Raw genomic sequence first — 20,895 nt, forward strand, 5'->3', positions numbered from 1 at the left:
GACACATATACACAGTGATGCTCTGCATCACTTCACAAACAAGTTTTATTAGTCATCACAAGATACAAAATATATACTTTTTTAAATTCTTCTTCTTTTTTTTTCTTTTTTTTACTGATTTGCCAGAGGAATAGAACAATTAAGCTGATCACAATAACCATAAAGTAGAGATATTTTGACCAAGGAAGAAAAGAGGGAATTCGATCACTGTCTTCAACATAATACTACAACAGATTAGCATGTTCTTCAAAATCTAATCTGAAATTCAACATATCTTCCACTTCAAGTTCCTGCTGTCACATGAGCATTTGATAGCTTTCTCACTGAAATGAAGTGTGATGGATTCCCATAGGAAACTGAAGAAATGTGGAGTCTCTAGGATGTAGTTTGAGTGGAGACACATGAATAGGCTCAAATGTTTTCCACATTTTATGTTCTGCTTGTGAGGGCCAGTTGTTATAACTATGTATAATAGATTAAAACTGTAAAACGGAAATGGATTTTTATTTTATTTTAATAAATGAACATGCAAGGGGACGTTTAAAATTCTGAGGGCACACGTTAGCATTGAATGCGTGTTAAATATGTTGAACATGAGACTACAGCAAAGCTCACCTTCATGACAATTGTTTTCCCCGCCCCCTACCACCCCAGTAGACAAGACTATTGTGTAGGAAACTCACATAACACTGAAGAAGTGTACGTAACAGGACTAAGTCATCACCATGGTGAAACTGAGGGCAGCATAAAAGAGAGAGCGCAAACACAGAGAAACGGACTTCCCTTTAGATAATTACATTTTTGTTACCAAGAGTGAAGGCAAGGAAGAAATCAGATCTTGAAGAGCGTAAATATAGGTCCAAGTATATATTTTTTTGTGAGTATTCATTTAAAGGAGAATTGATATTACATGCTGTAGGGAGGCAAATTTGGAGAACTTGTTGGGATATGTGGTTTTGAGTGTTTATGTGCAGTAAATCAGAAGTAATAATTAGGGATGCCACAGAGTAATTTTGTAGGCAAGTACTCTTACATTAAAAACAAGTAATCATTACTCCTAAAAAAAAAAAAAATGTTTTTAAAAAAAAATCACAAACATAAGTCTAAATCAACTTTACAATGGTTTCACAAGATAACAAGCTATGCCTTTGGAAACCATGGCTCTAACAAGAAGCATGAAGACTGATATATTGCACACTTAGATATCTCACCCCTCTTCATCATGTATCCAGAGTGCCACCCAATGCACTTACCGTAGAAATAACGATTTAAGTGAAGGCAAAGGAAAATCAATTTGCGAGTAGTTTGTGTAGAGTTTTACTAGTTAGTTGTAGAACGAGTACTTGACTAGTCGATTACTTGTGCACATCCCTAATACTAACCTCAGTGGCCACATAATGTATGCACACATGCATGTAATCTGTGAGTGTGTATGTGTGTGTCTGCTCAGTCATGGGCATTCATTTCACTGGGGTAGAGCTTTGAGAATAGCATTAACCTCTTCAGCAACAGCGGTCAGTGCAAACTCAAACTGATCCTGAGGAGAGAGAAAAGCATAGATCAGCGTTTATATTTTATGATCCACTACTCCATCCGTCAAACTCTCCTTTAATAACACCATCAGCGCCAATGAAAATGATATATAGCAGTTACTGCAACTGAGGAGAACAAGACAGGCTGCTGATACTATGGTGTTTTATGGGTACAATAGTGCTTTTATTTCTCATATGGGGCTCTGTGGTGTTACTGAGCACAGCTCTGCTGTTCTGTCCTTCATTACCTTGGTGCGCACCATTCCTGGCCTCTGGTCTCGAATGTGTTCCAGGGTTGCGGCAATATCGATCTCCTTTACTCCTGTGTTAAAAAACAACAACAAACTTTATTAAGCATCTTCAGTATTTTGTACTTTCCTAAACACTGATTTCTTCACAAGCTTTACTAGTTTATATTATGTGCTGACCTTTAGCCATGCGGTTTAGGACCATGTCGATCAGGATGTATGTTCCAGTCCGGCCTGTACCATCACTGCACAGAAGGGCGATACTGTGAGCAATACACTCTACATACAATTCACAATGCAGTGCTTGATCTCCATAAGAATACTGGGTGTATTTCAAAACACCTTCTAATAAAATGTTTGGTAGGCTTAGCATCTCTTAAAGGGGTGGTTGATTATGATTTCACTTTTCTAACTTTAGTTAGTGTGTAATATTGCTGTTTGAGCATAAACAACATCTGCAAAGTTACGACGCTCAAAGTTCAAAGCAAAGGGAGATATTTTCTTTTAAAGAAATCACTTTTAAGGACTACAACAAACGGCTGGTAGGGACTACACGACATTCCTCCCGGGTTAGTGACATCACAAACCCTAAAATTTACATAAACCCCGCCCCCGGAACACGATTTATAGATTATCAAGACAGAATATGCTAATCAATGACTAGAAGACAACTACACATAAGCTACATAAATTCATCAACTAACCATTCAGAAATGTTGTCTACATGTTGTCACTTCTACGTGAGTCTCTCTATCTTTGTCTGACTCCGGTTTGACAATAAAAGGCTAAAAGCTTTTGAAATTTTCAGAGCATGTCTGTGTGAGTGGAAGCTGTTGAAGCTCCGCCCTCTGTGCTGGGAGCAGCAACTCATTTGCATTTAAAGGGACACACACAAAAAACGGTGCGTTTTTGCTCACCCTCAAAAAGTGACAATTTTAACATGCCTGTGGCAAATTTAAAAATATCTGTGGGGTATTTTGAGCTAAAACTTCACATAAACACTCTGGGGATATCAAAGACTTATTTTACATCTTGTGAAAAGGGCATTATACCACGCCTTTAAAAAAAAATCTCAAAAAGGAGTCAAACTACACTTTTTAATAAAAACTTTTAATTCATCAAACATGCCAATGTGTTAAAATACCTGCAGTGCACGATGATGGGGCAGGAGCGTCCACGGTAGCACTTGTTGACTTTCCTGAAGGACAGAAAGAAAGATTTCCTAAAGGAAATACTAGTACTTACAAAGCAGCAAAAAAATGTTTTTAAGTTAGATTAGCTCTGGTTCTGAGTAAATGAAATAACGATTATAAGTTGCAATGGCATTGCTTTCTGTCAGATGTTCACAAGAATGCATATGACAGTGTAAAGGAGTATGCAGTACAAAAGTATGTAATATGTACCGTAATTAAATGCCAGAAAAGCAATCCAAATCCATTATCCAAATATTACGATGTTGAATAACAAAAATTCTATTAATAATAGTCAGTTTCTTAAATGTCAATAAAAACTGTATAGGACGTCATTCAACGGTTTGGGTTTAGTAAGATTTTTAATGGTTTTGAAAGAAGTCAATTATGCTCACTGAGGCTGCATTTATTTGCATATTATTACAATTTAAAACAACTGTTTTCTATTTGAATATATTTGTAATTTATTCCTCTGATGGCAAAGCTGAATTTTCAACAGCCATTACTCCAGTCTTCAGTGTCACATGATGCTCCAGAAATCATTCTAATATGCTGATTTAGTGCTTAAGAAACATTTATTAATTATCATATATGCATAATTATAACATTTATTATATAATTATTAATTTTGTAAACAGTTTTGATACTTAATATTTGGTATAAACAGTGATATTGTTTTTCAGGATTCTTTGAGGAATAGTTAAAAGTTCAAATTTATTTGTATAGCACATTTAAAAACAACCACAGTTGACCAAAATAGCTTGGTTTCTATTCTAAGATGAATAGAAAGTTTATTTTATAATTCAATTATTTTCAATTATTTTTTGTAACAATGTAAAAGTCTTTACTGTGACTACTGTGATCAATTTAATGCATGCTTGCTGAATAAAAGTTAAATCATTATTAAAAATATTCCTTACCTCAAACCTTTGAAAGGTAGTGTGCCTATATAATGTAATGATTAATCATTTTAATCATTTAACATTTTAACATACAGAACATTTTTGAAGAAAAAATAAAACAAATAAGTATGTTGCTCTGTGTAATTTGTTGTGCTTATACAATGATTGTGACTTGTATTGATGATGATGACAAATATAACAAGTTTTTTGTTAAAGTGTACATACACATACACGAAGACTTCAGATGTCCCAAAAAAACCTTGAGCATTTATGTTTTTAATTTTACTCTTAAGTGAAATTTTTAAAAATAAGGCAGTTCAATATCTTCACATAAAAACCTTTTAATTGCCATTAAAGTGAAATTACTGAACCTAAACATAGGAGCCTGATTAAAAATGGTCATTTAAAAAAAATATGTCAGACCGACTTAGAGGTTTTTGCAAGTCTTCATATATGTACGTTGCTCTGTGTGTTATTTATTTTAGTGTTTATATTAATATTATGATGATTGTGAATTGTATTGATGATGATGGCGAATGTTTGGATTTTGATATGGTTAAGCTTTATAATTTAATAAAAAACGAAAAGAAAATAGAAATATGTTCCATTGGGTATTATTAATTTTAGTGTTTATTATAATATGATGATTGTGATTTGTATTGATGACGAAGAATGTTTGGATTTTGATTAATTTTCTCAGTGGCAGGAGAAAAAAAAAACAGATAGCAAAGCACAAAGATTAATTTAATCTACAGAGCAAATTTTTTATTGTGTCTGGACTGGAATATATGTAGCCATTTAAATTTTAGATGGAAAAATTGCAGACTTTGGTGGAGAACAAAAATTAATAAAGATGAGAGGAATTTCAACACAGTGGTCGCCTTGCAAGAACTGTAAAATCGAGTCTAATGTAGAGTGGAGACCCACAGAGATCAGAGGAAAACATCAGGACCACTGCACAGCAGAGAGCCAGAAAGATCAAAAAGAGGAGTGTTATACCAGTCAAGAGTGGTAAGAAACAAGCAACATCAACCCCAAACATCAAAAAGCATGTAATGTAAGGACGTGTTGGAGAAAGGAGAGACACAGAAAAGGAAATGAAAAGAGACTAAGATGAAAAGGTCGACAGAGAACGTGGAGGGGGAGTTAGGCGATGGAGCGTTTCATCAGCGTTGCTGCAGCCACACCTGTCTGTGCTCATTTTTGTGACTATGCAACTGGAACCAGACTACTAGCTGCAAACCACAAAAATGACACAGACAGCTGTGCAATACCTCGCTACTGCGCTCCATCGCTCTCAGAAAGAGACTGACAGAGGTCGAGAAGATAAAAGAGACTGAAGTGAATGGAGGGAATAAGAGTATAGCGTGATGGAATGATATCATGGCAGCTGGGAGAAAAGAGAGCAAATGGAGAACATGACTTAAAACTGACATATACATAAATTCACACAGAGCTGTCATGGTTTTGGCTGCAAAAAAATGTTTTTTTGTAATGTAATTTCTGACTATTATTTGTCATTTTCTGTATGAAAGTTATAGCGTACACTTATTACACCTTAAGAATTCAGTTGTTGTTATTAAGAATTAATAACAACAACTGAAAAGCTGTAAAATGACATGAATAAAAATATTTATAATTGTTAAAAATATCACCTATCCCACCTTAGTATATAATTAAGAGTAAAACAAATAAAATACTAATAGAATTTGAATAATAATGATGGTTCTTCTTATTTTATAGCATTTTATAATATTATGATGTTATTGCCATTAGAGTAAATAATCACAATCAGGCAATAATTAAGCCTTCATACATGTGTAAGTAATGTATTTACACATTAAGTATGTTTGTGAGCATGTGTAGTACCTGCGGAAGTCCAGCAGAGGGCGTGTGGAGGTGGGTATTCCCTGTGCGGGCCAGCTCAGGAAGTGGAACTGAGTGAGGGTTCGGGTTTCCTGGGTTTGGACGTTCTTCAGGTAGAAACTACGCACCAGGAAGTCATTACACCAGATATGCTCAGACACCAGGTTCACCTGAGTGAGATGATTGAAGGGTAACAACATTTGATATAGTTTACACTACATAAAGCAAACAGCTCAAGGCATCTCTTCAGGTTCACAAGAGATATTACAAACCTCATAAATGTGGTAGAGAGAAGATCCTTCATCGGGCCAGTAGCGATCGCACTGCTTTTCTCCATCCTCAACCAGAGCCGTCATCATCACTATGACTGTGCATCCGCTCTCCCAAACCATCTGCGCAACATACACGGATTACAAAACATGCCATTTAAGCTGTATTTACTTGAATGCACAGAAAATAAGCAATAATTGATCCATAGAACTGTAAAATATACAGAAATACACCATTCAAAAATTTGGCATTAAGATTTTTTAAAAGAATTCTCTTATGCTCGCTAAAGCTGCAAAATTACATAATTGAAATGTAATATATAATTAATTATATATTAATTTATATTTTAAAGTTGTATTTATTCCTGTGATGGCAAAGCTGATTTTTCAACAGTCATTACTCGAGTCTTCAGTGTCACATGATCCTTCAGAAATCATTCTAATATACTGATTTGGTGCTCAGATAACATTTCTTATTATTATCAATGTTGAAAACAGTTGTTCTGCTTAATATTTTTATGGCAACCGTGATGCATTATTATTATTATTATTTATCTGATGATTAGAAAGCTAAACAGCATTTATTTGAAATACATATATTTTCTATAAATGTAGACATCTTTACTGTGACTTTTGAACAATTTAATGTATCCTTGCTGAATAAAAGTATATATATAATTTTACTGACCATTTTTAATGGTAATGTTAATGGTAACATTTCAAGCAACTTGTATTACTTTATATCAAATGATTACAAAGGTCTCACATCCATACACAGATGTGACTGACCTGCCAGAAATCAGAGATGGTGTGTGAGAGAGGTCCTTGGGTGGCAATATAAGCTGGCATCCGGGGGTCATGCTCGATCTAAAGGGTCAATAGTAGACAAAAGGTCAAGGGTCAGTGCTTTAGCCCTTCTTAACCCTGGATCTGCCCATCACCACGACAACAGGCCATTAATGTGATCCGAGGCGCGTGAAGGCTTAATTGATGATCCCTTGCTCTCAACTACAACAGAGCAGCAGGGGATTCCAGACCTAAACATCATGAATGAGATCAATGCAATGTAACCATAGCAACGCTGAGAGGGGGATTCCGAAACCAGTGGCAGCCTTGCACATCTATGAGGAATAAATGGATTATTGCCTTGGTAACAGGAGGAGATGCAAGGAAAGGACGGCTTTCTAGCTTTAGATTTCAGCTACCGAGGAAAGGAAAGAGACAATAATGCAGGCCCTTCAAACTGTGCTGAGTCACATGATGAGGTCCAGGGCAAAGAGGACCATCAAGTGCACATACTTACAATGGTGCTGGCGTTGATGTAATCTGTCCTGGAGGGGTTAGTCTCAGCCTTCAGCTTCACCCTTGAATGGTCATCTGCATAAAACAACTGACGGTTACACATCTAATCCATTAAAAAGGGTCGATCAGGTTGTGTGAAAAAGAGATGCGTCCTAATTTACGTACTTATGCACTTTTTTATGCCATTTTATAGTATAAATAGTGTGAGTAGTGTGTTCACACTGAACTAACACCTCAGGTACACTTGCAGGCAGGGGGTGGGGGTGGGGGGCAATGGGTTCGTACTCACAGGGCACAGCATCAGAGCAGCGGTTCTTCTTTATGTTACTTTCACTCTGGGCCACTGAGATGGTGCTGGGTTCAGCCTGGTAGGAGCACAGAGCCTCCCATTCTTTGAGCAAACGGTCTTTATTCTTCAGATGATCCTCCATATATGCCTAGAAAACATGAGAGAGAGAGAGAGAGAGAGAGAGAGAGAGAGAGAGAGAGAGAGAGAGAGAGAGAGAGAGAGAGAGAGAGAGAGTGAAACACCAGTAAAGACTCCTGATTTCTCAGAAATGCTGCTCATTCATGTGATGCTTAAAAAAAGAAAATTTAGAGAATGCCAGTATACCAACAGAATCAAATCAGAAACACTCTTTGTAAAACATGAAGTAAATATAGTAAATATTACAAGCTGCAGGCCAATTCATATACAAAGCGTTAACCAAAGGGAAAGAATGAAAGACTGTGACACACCAGGGATGAATACTATAATGATAACTATAAAGTTTTAATAAGTGTTGTAATTCTATGAGAATAGGAAAGTCCACACCATATAGTAGAGCTGCACGATTTAAACACCCACATGATCTCATTCCTAAATGACAACAATTCTCCTGTGTCTACTAAAATCACACCGGAACATTCAGATCTGCGTTGGCGCTGCCACTGACCTGGAGAAAGAAGTTGTCATGCATAGGTACTGAACAGCTTCACAACCAAAGTATCATTATTTCTGTGTTACAAACAGGGTTTGAAATTAACACCCGCCAACCCGCCTAATGCGGGTAAAGACCAAATGTGGTGGGTAACGCTGTCAAATCACTAGCCAATTTGGCAGGTTATTTATTATGTTTACTCACTTTGCTGGGGAAGTTCGTGTAAGCCAAATCTGCGTAGATTTAGTGCAAATACACAACTTGTGAGTCATCATGATATATTAAATACAGCGTATTGCGCAGAATCTGCACATATCTGGCTTAATTGAACATGCCCATCACTATAGCGGGGTGCTTGTTAATTTGCGTTGAAGTAATAGCAACGACTAAAAAGCATTTGGTTAAAGGCACACTATTCAGTTTCCGTTTTTCTCTAACAGCGACCCCTAGAGTCGCTGTGGAGTACTTGTATTTAATGTAACTGTCGTAAATACCACTCACGCAGAGCCATCGTTTTCTTTTCCTTGACTCTTCCGACCGCTCTTTCTTCGTTTTCTTCGTCGACTCTGCCATGATTCACGTCTGAAATGCGTGCTAGTGTCTTCCATAGAGGCTGCTTCATATGTTGTTGATGTATGTGACGTGCCGTAAAGCAAGTCTTGATTCTCGCGAGATTTGATGGGGCGCCACCTCTCAAACCTGTATTGCTGGTTTTGCCAGCGGCGTCCACCCGTCCCCCCCCCTGCTTTGCTATCGGGATGATTCGCCCTACTACGAGTTCGTTTACCATCGAAATGACTTCGAAGCTGTTATATTATGGTACAAATCTTGCATTTTACAAATCCTTTAACAAAAAAGCAATTGTTATTTTCCAACATCCTACATGTTCTTTGTACTGTATTGATCTGGCCACCTAAAACACATTTTTTTGGTGAAAAGGATGAGGATGAAAGAGGAAGGGAGGAGATGACTGGATTTCATACATTCATTTCTTGTTCAAACAAAATCCTAATTTTATAATATAAGCTGTGACGCAGTTAATCAGGTTTATTTCTAATCGGGGGGGGGGGGGGGGGGGGGGGGGGGCTAGTAGAAGTTCTGAATGGCCGGTAACAGATAGTATGTGAATTGGGATGTAGTAACTTATTCATCCAGCAATAAAACAAGTGAAGTATTTATGAAGAGTCATTGAATCAATCATTCAAACCGATTGTTTTTTAAAATAATTTATTCAAATTAATTAAACGCTTTTTAAATAAACCGTAGCCATTAACATTTTGTTAGAACCTCTAGTAAATTACTTGTTATTTTGTTTAGTTGTCTGTTCAGAATCGTGGGAGATTCTCAATTTATCCAGAATCGTGCAGCTCTACCAAATAGTTATCGTTCTTGGTTACGAACGGGCCTTAATTGTTTACACTCAAAGTGAATTAAATTTTTTGTGTCGGTAAATAGGGGTATAGAGTGTCTACCAGTATCATGTGCCCAGTGGAGATATCCATGTTAGACTGTGCTGGCTCCTCACACCAGGAGGGGGTGCTGCTATGTGAACTAGGGCTTGGCTGAGGTGCATCACTGAACTGTGACGACACGCTACTGACTCGTGACGTATCCGTTCCTCCACCACCACCACCTCCTCCTCCTGCACCGGCACCCCCTGCAGCTCCGACTCCGCAGTCCTGCCTGCCCATAGAGGACTTAGCAGCCATGTGCTGCCGACAAAGATCCTGAAATATTAAGAAAACCAGAGAATGTGAGAGAAAGAAACAGAGAATTAGCTATTACTGACAAATTGCAGAACATGCTGCATATGAAATTCAGACAGTAAATGAAAATCGACGCTAATCAAATTACTCTGGTTTGCTTCTGTTCAAATTAAATAGCCTAAATCTGATCACATTAGTGTCAGATAATAACATGTCATCACAGCCAAAGCCACTAAATTAGCTTGAATTCAGAGATTTTATTGCAGAGATATGATGCAGTACGCATTTCAAACACTCCTTCCGACCTGGTACTCATAATGCGTCACATTTCCTGCTTCAGGTCCTAGTCCCAGTTTCCCTGAGGCCAACTGGCGGGCATGGGTGCGCAAGCAGGCGATGGTCAACGCCCCCACCAGGAGTCCACCCACACAAGCCACACCCACAAACATGAGGAACACCCACTGGGTGTTGTCACGTACACGTGTTGCCACTGGCAACGCATGGCCATCGTTCTTCTGCAATGACGGAGAGAAGGAAACAGATGAAAACAAATATATGAATCACAAATCATGTATACATCCCATACTTAATGTTGTGTTGCCATAGTTTGTACTATCCTAGAGAAGCACAAATGAGAGAAACCATAAAGGACTCTGAAATATTTAAAGATGGAAAAGTGAAGAGGGAGAGAGGGTCCATGAGGAGTATTAAAAAGAGTATTTAAAATAGGGCTGAACATCCCACCCTGCTGTCTGGAACTATGACTCAGTGGGCAACATCATAGCGTCTGATGCAAGTACCATAGTAGTAATTAACATGACAATAGATATAAAGCAAATAACTGATGAGAGAAACAGAGAGTGGAAGACTATCTAAATTCTTTATTACACCTCATTTCAACACACAAGAATCCCATCATATTCCCTAGTCCTATTTCTCTGCTAGAATGATGCAGACCACACAGGAGCCAGGGCATTACATCATCACTCCTGTGTGCACACCGCACTGACCTTGTCGCCACAGCAACCAACTTTACCTGACATCACTGTCTGTGCTGAGATTCTGAGTGCAAATCATTCTGATTGGTCATTTTTAATGCGCGTTCTTTATTTCAACAAATCACTGAGCACTTCGAGGAAAACAGTTTAACGACTACAGCAGGTTCCTAGATTCAAATAAAACAGTCTGGACCGGCCAGTAAAGTAACGTTAACTCATTTATTGTTACATTTAACGTACATTTAATTATTTAGCAGACGCTTTTATCCAAAGATTACAAGTCTGATCATAAGCTTTAAACCACTGACTTCGGAGAGTGAGTAAATGAATGCTGGTAAAACCAAGGAGTTAGATAGTGTGTGGTTAAAACGGTCATATTTCATAATTAACGTTTTTTTTTGTTTTTTTTAATTCTAGCAACATGTGATTTGTATGAGATTTCTGACCAAGATCAAGTGAACTGAAACGACAGGTAGGTGGATACGTTAGATAAAAAAGCAGATTTATTTATAGTTTTACTGCCCCGTATGACCTGCACTTGTAAGTGTTTAATTAACATGTTTAATATAATGTAACACGATATTAATACAACGTGACATTTAATCAAGTTTAAGAAGAAGTGCAACTCACCAAAAAATCAATAAACTAATGGAGAATGGAAACCTCACGCGCCCCGTGGTCCGCCGAAGATGAGCAGAAATTTGTACGTGCAATAACCCTAGAGCTCTTCTGCACCGGTTTGACATTTGAATTTCGTCCACTTTTCTTAGGAAGTGGAACGGTTGGTAAGTTTAAGTTCGCGGGAAACGAACAACGGTGACCGAGCTCAGCCCTGGAACAGACATCGTGATGTTTTGCGGGAATGTTGCGCTCTGAGGGGGAGAAGCATTTGGGATGGCAATCGGTCGCGCGCTTAGAGTCGTGAACGCGCCTGACAGTTTGACACGTATGATGTCGTTGTCATAGCAACAAAGCAAATGAGACGGGGCGGGGGTGGGTGTCAGGGGTCTTGTGAGATATTCCCTCCTCAACCATCGAAAGAGAAAGAAATCATCGGGAAAGGGATTAAAAAAAAAAAAAACAGGCTCAAAAGTTAAGACATTAATTCAATGTTTCTGCACATCCTTACCTCCCCAACACCTGCCTGAAGCACCTTTAGACCAGTCTCTGATTCTAGAAGGTTCTTTTGAGCCACTGCATGTGAAAAAAATAAAAATCAATGTAAAGACAGTCACAGACAGCTTATTCTAATGTTTTCTCAACATAGTTTCTTATAAGCTGATACATAGAAGACATTTAAATAGACCTTATTTAGAGCAGCACCATGAAAGCGAAGCTGTGAGGGATAGACTTACCATGTTTTCAATGGCATGGGCTGTAAAAAGCGGTATAAAGCTCCTAGATCACTTATAATTTTCCATAGTTCATGTTGTCTGGAGTTTTTTTGTCTACTGAAATTTCTTGGAAATATCATTTTGCAGTGTTTCGTAATCCAAAAACACATTAAATAACAGTACAATGTCTATCCCTTATAGCCTCGCTTTCATTCCCATTAAAAATCAAAGATGGTGCTGCTGTGAATAAGGTTTATTCACTGTGCGCCAGTCTCTTGTCGTATAAAGCAAAAGGTTGTGCATTAGGCTACAGTGATTTTTTTTACGCGATTATAAAAGCGCACAGCTTTAAGTAGCTTATTGCTTTTATAATGGTACGTAACTGAAATATGATAAAATACATATAGCTTATGCATAACATTAATCAATAATGTATACACTTGATGCAAATATAGAATTCAACGGATGTGGGTCACGTGACTCATCCAAACAGATTTTTAGTCTCCTGGGTCTGTTTGCTTTTAAGGCTTGTGTGCTCCAAAACATTGTCAAAATTCACTTTTTACACGCAATTACAATCCAGTCCTCTTCCAGAAGCAGGCCAAAAAAACTGATGACTCATGGTGCACTCACTTATTTAGTCAAATCAAATGCTCTCAAGAGTGAGAATGCCCCTCCCCCTAATAACACCAACATCTAGTGGCAAAGGCTGTAGCATAAAATAAAGGCCATTTTCTATTTAAAAACAAGGACAAGCTCTTCAGAAATACACCAGATAGGGGGGAAAAATAAGCCTATGGCTCAGAATATGAATTCTGAGCCATTATTATGTATCTAAGAAACACTTCTGTCTGACCAACATCACTAGTCTAATAGTCATGAAACATTCTCTTCATTACTCACCGGTCTTTTCGGACACCTCATTAGCTGATAAATTCTGGCTGTTAGGGAGCACCCGGAAAGTGACAGCTGGACCAACCACACTGTGTAGAGCAGAATTTTTTATCACATGCAAGTTTCCCGTATGATTATGAACAGGGTTTGAAATAAACTTTTTCACTCACCAGCCAATTACGCCACTAAATGTTTACATTACAAGCCATTCAGAACTTCAGAAATAAACCAGATTACCAAATTCAAAGCTTAGATTTAAATATATCTTATTAAATCTGATTCTGAATCATTGAATGGCTTCCAGTTTTATAAAAAAAAATTATCTGTGACTTTTCACATTTTCTAATTTTAAAGATGTGGCACGACACACCTCGTCAAACTTCTTTAAGCTTTTGTTTCAATAATGTTGGAGGTTCCTCTTAGGGGAAGGGCTCTGGACATCATAAGGAAAATAGGAACTTCATAGGAAAAAAGTCATAGGACATCATTTATGAAACATAACCTGCCAAATTAGCTAGTGAGTTGATATGCATTACCTGCCACGATAGATTTTCATCCGCATTTGGTGGGTTGGCAGGTGTTCATTTCAAACCCTGATTATGTTAGATATTGTGATCCAAGCAAAAAGGGAAGGACAAGTAGTGAAGCAAATCCACTTTTGAGGTCAGTTCATTCCATTCACTTTTCTCTCTCATTCTTTCCCTCTTAGCCATCCCCCTCTGTCCTCCTAGGACAATGGATCAAGGTTCCAGCTCACCACAGTTTGATTTAGTAAAAAGGGTTGGTGGGATTAGTGTTTGCTTCCTAACCACAGCAACAAACAGCAATCAAGACTGTTTGCTTTAATAAAATAATTATAAGTAAAGCATTGTTAGCTAAGTTAAACAGCATGCTTTTTTATTTCCATATCTTCAAATTGTGTGTTAGTAAATGCCTTTGCATGTTTGCTAATTAAATAAAGCTTAGGGTTAGTGCCCACCGCATCAAAGCTAATTCTGGGACTCTCCTCAGCTTTTGCTGCTAAACCTAAGCCTACCTGATATTGATGAAAGAGCCAGTGGTGAGATGGATCCTCTCAGCAAGGGTCTTCAGAAGACGAACCCCATCAGACAGACTAAGATGGCTGTTGAGAGACATACACATTCATATGCCCCCACACACAATTTCACAGCACAAACCAACACATAACTCACAAAAACAACACACAAACAGACTCTCCACTGAATATCCAGTTTGACGTCTGCCCTCAGGTCCTTCGGTAGTGTTTTGAAAATAAATACCACATGACTACTTTGCTTTCAGACAAAAGTAACGCCCACATAGACTAGCACTCAGTCCAACAGTCTAAACTGTTAGTTGTACCTTTGATTGGTGACAATGTATCCAAATTCCTCCTTTAACTTGGTTTCATTCTTTCCTGGTTGCACGCTCAGGGCTCCCTTTCCAAGTCGTCCTTCCTCTTGTTTAAGAGCTGAAGGCCTTAGTGCACTGGCACCCATTGGGATGGAGTTATCCTGGGAGGTTCCTGGGGACCCGGGGCTCTTATGGGAGGTTTCGGGCCCGGGGTTGAGTGGGGAAGGGAAAGAGGAATTTGTAGCTGGGGCAGAAGCCTTCTCCACCACATGGGTCATCTCCTCCTCTGAAATCTTCATCTGATATAGCACATAAAACATGCCATGTCAGGAATAGGCTGTAATAAACTCCACAACTTTTTAAAAAATGTAATTTTAAAACAATAGGCATCATATACTTGCTGACTTGGTTACACTGTCACACACTACCAGGCATTAAAGTTGTTCGAAACACAACCAACTCAGTCAGAAAAGCTTGCCTTGTAGCTTGTTCTAAAATTGGCTCAAAATATCAAACATGTTTGATATCCTCAAACTGGATGGAATCATAGTCTGATTGTGAAGCTAAAAAATCAGAGTCACCAAACACTACACGATTTTCTGTGAAATCTGCAGACTTGCTCTGACTTTCGGCAACTAACCTCGACTCATCCTGTAAATCTGAGCAGAAATCTGGGCAAAGGTTGTGTAGTGTATTCCAGCCTAAAACTGACAACAGATGATAATTTGTTCAATTTATGATGTATAGTGCTTTTCTCTCTTATTCCCTTTAAAATGCCTTTGGGAGGACCATCAAGTAGTGTCTGTTTATTTTGTAACCATGAATATTGATCATAGACAAAAGGTGGAGGAAAGGATATCTTGTTTCAGCAGTATAAAAGCACCTATGTGCAGAGATACACTAATGTTTGGTAAGAGGCCTAAAAGATAAAAGATTTACAAAACAAATCACACATAATCATGCTCTTGTTTCCCTCATGTTATACATGTATTTTCATAGTATTATGAGTTAACACTTGCTGCCCCCTGTAGGTAATATATAGCATTACTACCGAGATGAACCCAACCTTGTAACAATACTAAAGCACTTTACAGCAAAAACATTTTTGATGCTCACCACTTTTGGAGGCGCAGAAGAATCCTTTGTTTCAGCTGAATAAAGGAAAACAAGCAGTTATGACTTTACATATTTTTTGGAGCTCAAACTCATATATGGTGCGTATATTTTGGAGTTGTATACTGATACTCTTTAAAAGTTCCAGTGAAATCTCAAGGTGCTCACGTTTTCTCTGATTGTTTGTCGGTTCGCTTTGCAGGAGCTGAAGAACAGTGAAGAGACGCTCCGTCTCCTCTGGGTTCAGGTGGTTTAGATCAAATCCGTGTTGCAGGAGCAGCTCATTCAGGCTCTGTTGAGTGGGTCCTGGAGTCAGAGTTCAGAAGTCATTGGCAAAGTATAAAAGTATGTACAGTAGGCTATATATATATATATATATATAACATTAAAAAACAATCTCACCACTGTGCCCAGGAAACACTCCATACTTCTGAGGACCTTTCTTTTGCTCCTGTTGGCTGTTGATCTTCTCATCTTGGGAAAAGAAGCCCTTGTTATAGTCAAGCGGGAAATCCAGCTCCTGAAAAAAAGACGAGGCGGAGTGAGGCGCTGCCACACGATGGCGTGAGGTCGGCTGTGCAGGCGAGGAAAGGAGGAGAGTCATCAGATCCTGCAGAAGCTGATCATCTTTATCTAGAGACGGAGGAAGTGGAGAATTTCCCTTAATTCGAGAGGAGGCCGGTGGGTACCTGCCCCCATCCACCAGGTTCAAAGAGCGCTCCTCTTCATCTTGGTAACCATACTGTGAGACAAAAAGACATGATGCAGGAATTAAAGAGAAGTAGTTGTAGACATCCGTCCAAAGCTACAATGAGCACAATTTAACAAAAGTGCTACAGTATGTGTTTGGTGCTTGTGCAGGTTCTCTCACTCGCTGGTAACTATATGGATCCAAACTCTGCATATGGAGAGATGACTGAGGTGGATCGACAATCATGTAGTCCATATAAGGCTGCACCAGTTTGGAGTTGAGCTGGTTTGTAGGGCGAATCTGAGGCCTTTTATAATAGAGAGATTAAGAGAAAAATAAATGCAGTGGAAGAAAAGGGAAAGGAAACTGAATATGTGACAAAATTGTATACTCTGTGGATGGGACATTCTTTATCCCAGAAGAAACTGGGATCTTCGGAACTTTGCTAAGTTCTTTCTTAATCACTGATTGGGTGACATCATCCCGCCAAGTTAATCCTGCAAAATAAAAAGAGAAAAATACATCAGCCCAGAGCAACCAAAAAGGTTTGTATTGTTTGTGGGTAAATTACACAATAAGAATAAGAATCCATGATAAAAAAGGGAAAAATCTAGTCTAAAACATGCAAAATGTCAGTTTCATTCTAAAAATGTCATTTGTTAACCCTCAAACTAAAAGTTATGCTTTCCTTACACATATCTTAAGTGTTATTTATTTTTATGTTTTTTTAAAATATATTTTAAAGTATATATTATTAAATATATTACAAATATCATGAGTGATTCGTTTTAGAGAGTTTCACAGGGTAAGGAGTTACACGGTCCTCTCTATGGCACATCAGAAGATTTTCTTTTGTAAGAATGACGTTTTTTATTGAATGAGGCTTTTTTATTATGATACCAGGACAGTTGTAGCACCCTGACATCTTTATTTATCAAAATAAAGAGGTGATTTAAATAATAAAGAGGTGATTTAAGTGCAAGTTTAAGTTAAACTGCATTTTTTTATGTATTTTTGATTAAACCAATAGATCCAGAAAAAAAGGGCATCACTGATATATGTATATTCACACATGTATTCACTTTTGATTCATTTGACCTTGGTTACTGTGGTAACATTTGGACCATTTTCTGTCACATGCTGGTGGATGAATCGTCACTTTGCCATCGTGTTTGCATTGTGTGGTTTCTATGCCAACCGGCATTTTTTTTTTGCTAGCTGGAAAAGGGCCAAGAAATTTCATTTCCACTGAAGGAGGATTTTAAAATTTGCATGAGAAACTCACCTTCCTTCATGAGCGTTTGCAGTAATGACTGCAGTCTGTCCAGTAAGACTGCAGTCACCCTGTAGCGAAACCTTTCCTGTCTCTGTGTGAGACACTGACCAAACAGCTCATCTGGAAAACACATATAGAAACTTTACACTATGTGTCTTAGACAGAGTATAAATATTGACAGTGGTCATGGCCTGTTGGTATCAAACAGCTCACCTAATACATATATATATTGTGCAGCTTTCTATTTAATGTATTTATGACAGCCACAAACATTGACAAAATATACACTCCAAGGTTTATCTGAGGATCTCTTTGCCTTTTATATTTTGCTTTCTCACCCCTGCTCTTTCTGCTTGTATTAGACATAAACAGAGACTCCAGCGAGGGTGAAGTTGTGTGATGTCACAGTTGCCATGGAAATGGTTGAAGAACACTGATTGGGTAAGACCAGGTGATGGTGAAAGTGTGTGTTTACTGTGTAGTCAATGATTTTTTTTACACACTCAACTGCACAGATCAGCTTTAGCTAAAAGCTACAAAATAATCAGAGATCAAACCTACACAAAATAATCTGTATTTACAGGATTTTTTTTTTTTTTTTTTTTAACAAAATCAAAGTTTGTCGTGTTTGTCAGCATGACAGGCAATGAAGGCAATTTTATACACATAAAACAAATAAACATGAGGGCAAGACTGATGCATGAAAGCCAAATAAAACATAAAAGACGGATGGGATGGCACTATCACTATCACTACTATGTAGAGTCAATATTACACATCTGTTCCAGAGACTCATAGTTATTCATTATTGTTCATTATTTTCCAGTGATGAGTAACATTATGTAAAACGGAAACTGTAAAATATGGCAGCACTCACCATCCCAGCAAACCTGCCCATTGGAGCACAGGCCTTCATCAAACAGACAACCTTACCAGAAAGAAATGGAGAAAAAGAACAGAGAGTATGAAAGACTTTTAGGTTAATGTTTTTTGACAAAATAGACCAGCACAGACCATCTCTTCTCATAAGTGAGCAGGTTGTTTCAAGATTTGTACTATAGCTAGCTCACAAACATCCCAGAGATATGAGTTACATTTACATTAACCAGCACACCTCTGACAATTTCAGCACCGTAAGTCAGTTTGTGCAATTGCTTATCAAACACTTTCAATCAATTTAACACCACAGCAGCAAACAGGTTCTGGTTTGAAATAATGACCAGCCACCATAATGGGCATTAGTAAAATTTGCCTGAAGATAAAACAAGCAAGAGTAGCTGCATCTCAGTACAAATGTTTCTTAATAGGATTTACAAATAAGAATGGTAAATTACTAAGAGAAAAGAAAGAAAAAAACACACACACACAATATCAAGCTCTATAGGACAAGCCAGTTTTTCATGTTTGTCTGAAAGCATACCAGAATAGTTTGCACTCTGCCAACCTTCTGTTTCCTCCAGTCCCCTTGTGCTCTCTCAAACATACACACACACTTGAGAGTTGGGCAGACACACTCGTCATATATAACTGAATCATGAGATGAAAGTTGGTTACGTGAGTGGGAGTTCCTGCTCCAGTCTGCTGTACTATATCAAAAATAAATGTATTTCTGAGGCTGTATGTGAGGCAAAAGTGTAAGAGATGGTGTGCAGAAGAGGAGAGGAGATAAATCCCCCAAGATTCCTTTCTTAATTTGAAACTCATAATTAGTAGCCTAATTACACATCTCCTATTATGCCACTTTTGTCACATGGAAATCAATATTTATGCTGTTCAGCTTCCACAACAGCTCTCTCGTAGATTAATGACACATTCCCATAGAGTTTTGTAGGCTATGCCTCTGCCCTCTCAGTGACGGCTGTTATAAGAATGACGTGAGATGGATCGTCAGTGGTGAGTCAGCCTGCAGAAGAGGAGCTAACACAGATGCAGTGCACAAGCGAACATACTATCTCTGTGTACGAGACAACCACTCAGACACCCCCCACCCCGCTTACATACGCCCCATCAACTTCAGTTTAATTTGAAGCAATTGTTCCCAAATCGACCCCACTGTGCGCAATTAGAAATGGACTACTTCCGCTGTCCATGGTGCTGAGTTTTTACACCACAACAAACAGAACGGCCTCTTAGCAATGGTCTTGTGTGAAAGTCGTAAAATGCCTATAAAGGCAGAGGATTGCTCAGCTGTTCAAATTATCGCTGCATAAGTGATTAATGCCACTAAATAACCATATTGTACCAGAATAAAAATAGTGTTATTACTGTGAACTATTTTAAACACAGATGTGGCTGTTCGCGTCGTATAAATCGCTAGAAGACTAACAGTAGGCTGCGTTGTTGCGGGGATTATGAATCATGCCTGTATCTCATGCCAGATCGCCAAAATGTTGCCTTTTTTTTTTTTTGTCAGAGAATAAGAATATTATACAACATAAGAAAAATAATACAAAATAAGGTATAGTAAATACATATTTTGTACATATAATACACAATCTTAAAAGCTTTTTATTCAGTTTCCTACTCGCAATGAACCCCATGATTTTCCTTAATAAGTTAGTTTTGTTATCAGTAAATTTACATTAAGACTATTGTGATAAATATATATTTGAAATGTTGCCAAAATTATATAAAATGAACACAACTGTTTTATCATCATCATCATCATCTTAAAGATAAGTGAAAACAAGAAGCACTTTTCCCACAATTCAACATATTTTCAAACGCTGCCATTCATCCCACCCGAGACAAGCGTTATCTCTTCGACGTCAACATCACAAGCAAGCACAGGATTTTCTTTGTCAAAATTATATTAAATACATGTAACAAATTTACTGATGGCGTTTAGCAAGCACGTTCTTGTGCATAACATTGCGCGTTTTTACTAATTCCAAATGCATCTATAAAAGCTTACAATGTGACATTAAAATACGAAGAAAAAAAAAACTATGAAGGCTATAGTGCACATGCATTTAATGTGTGTGAGTGGGGGGAGGAGATATGCAACCATATTAAAATCTGATATTTAATACAGTTGATTTTCCGCAGTTGAATCATGCATCATTCAGTCAGCTGAAGTTAACCTGTGGCTCGTGCTCTTGACGTACCGTATCTATCACCGGTGCCAAGCTGACAGCACGCAGTCGCCAAACAGACCAGCATCCACAGACGCGCCGATTTCATCTTCCCTCGGCTTCTCTCTCCTCGGTCTCCGTTTACACCGACATATTTAGATGACACAGCGATCAATGTGATGTTGCTCGCGTGCCAAACTTCAGAAACACGAGACGTGGGCAAGAGT

At 38.1% G+C, this 20,895-nt stretch overlaps 1 protein-coding gene across 2 annotated transcripts; it reads right to left on the reverse strand.

Moving 5' to 3' along the window:
- Positions 1-626: 626 nt before the first annotated feature.
- ptprnb (protein tyrosine phosphatase receptor type Nb) lies at positions 627-20,777 on the reverse strand (the record flags this gene model as incomplete). 2 transcript variants are annotated; one of them, XM_079882885.1, is made up of 23 exons in its annotated part: positions 627-1,537; positions 1,781-1,854; positions 1,961-2,025; positions 2,925-2,978; positions 5,742-5,908; positions 6,011-6,130; positions 6,797-6,874; positions 7,311-7,384; positions 7,599-7,746; positions 9,702-9,956; positions 10,241-10,450; positions 12,063-12,127; positions 13,171-13,250; positions 14,198-14,284; positions 14,524-14,813; positions 15,631-15,665; positions 15,796-15,933; positions 16,030-16,369; positions 16,499-16,625; positions 16,710-16,815; positions 17,604-17,714; positions 18,472-18,522; positions 20,702-20,777. In XM_079882885.1, 23 exons carry the CDS (start codon positions 20,775-20,777, stop codon positions 1,466-1,468), a joined length of 2,823 nt encoding a protein of 940 aa, XP_079739011.1. In that variant the 3' UTR covers positions 627-1,465. The 2 variants fall into 2 exon arrangements, with proteins under 2 accessions (XP_079739011.1, XP_079739012.1); XM_079882886.1 differs by lacking the exon at positions 14,198-14,284.
- Positions 20,778-20,895: the final 118 nt, after the last annotated feature.

The sequence above is a fragment of the Squalius cephalus genome (assembly GCF_949319135.1).
Source record: "Squalius cephalus genome assembly, chromosome: 10".
In the NCBI taxonomy this organism is placed as follows: domain Eukaryota; kingdom Metazoa; phylum Chordata; class Actinopteri; order Cypriniformes; family Leuciscidae; genus Squalius; species Squalius cephalus.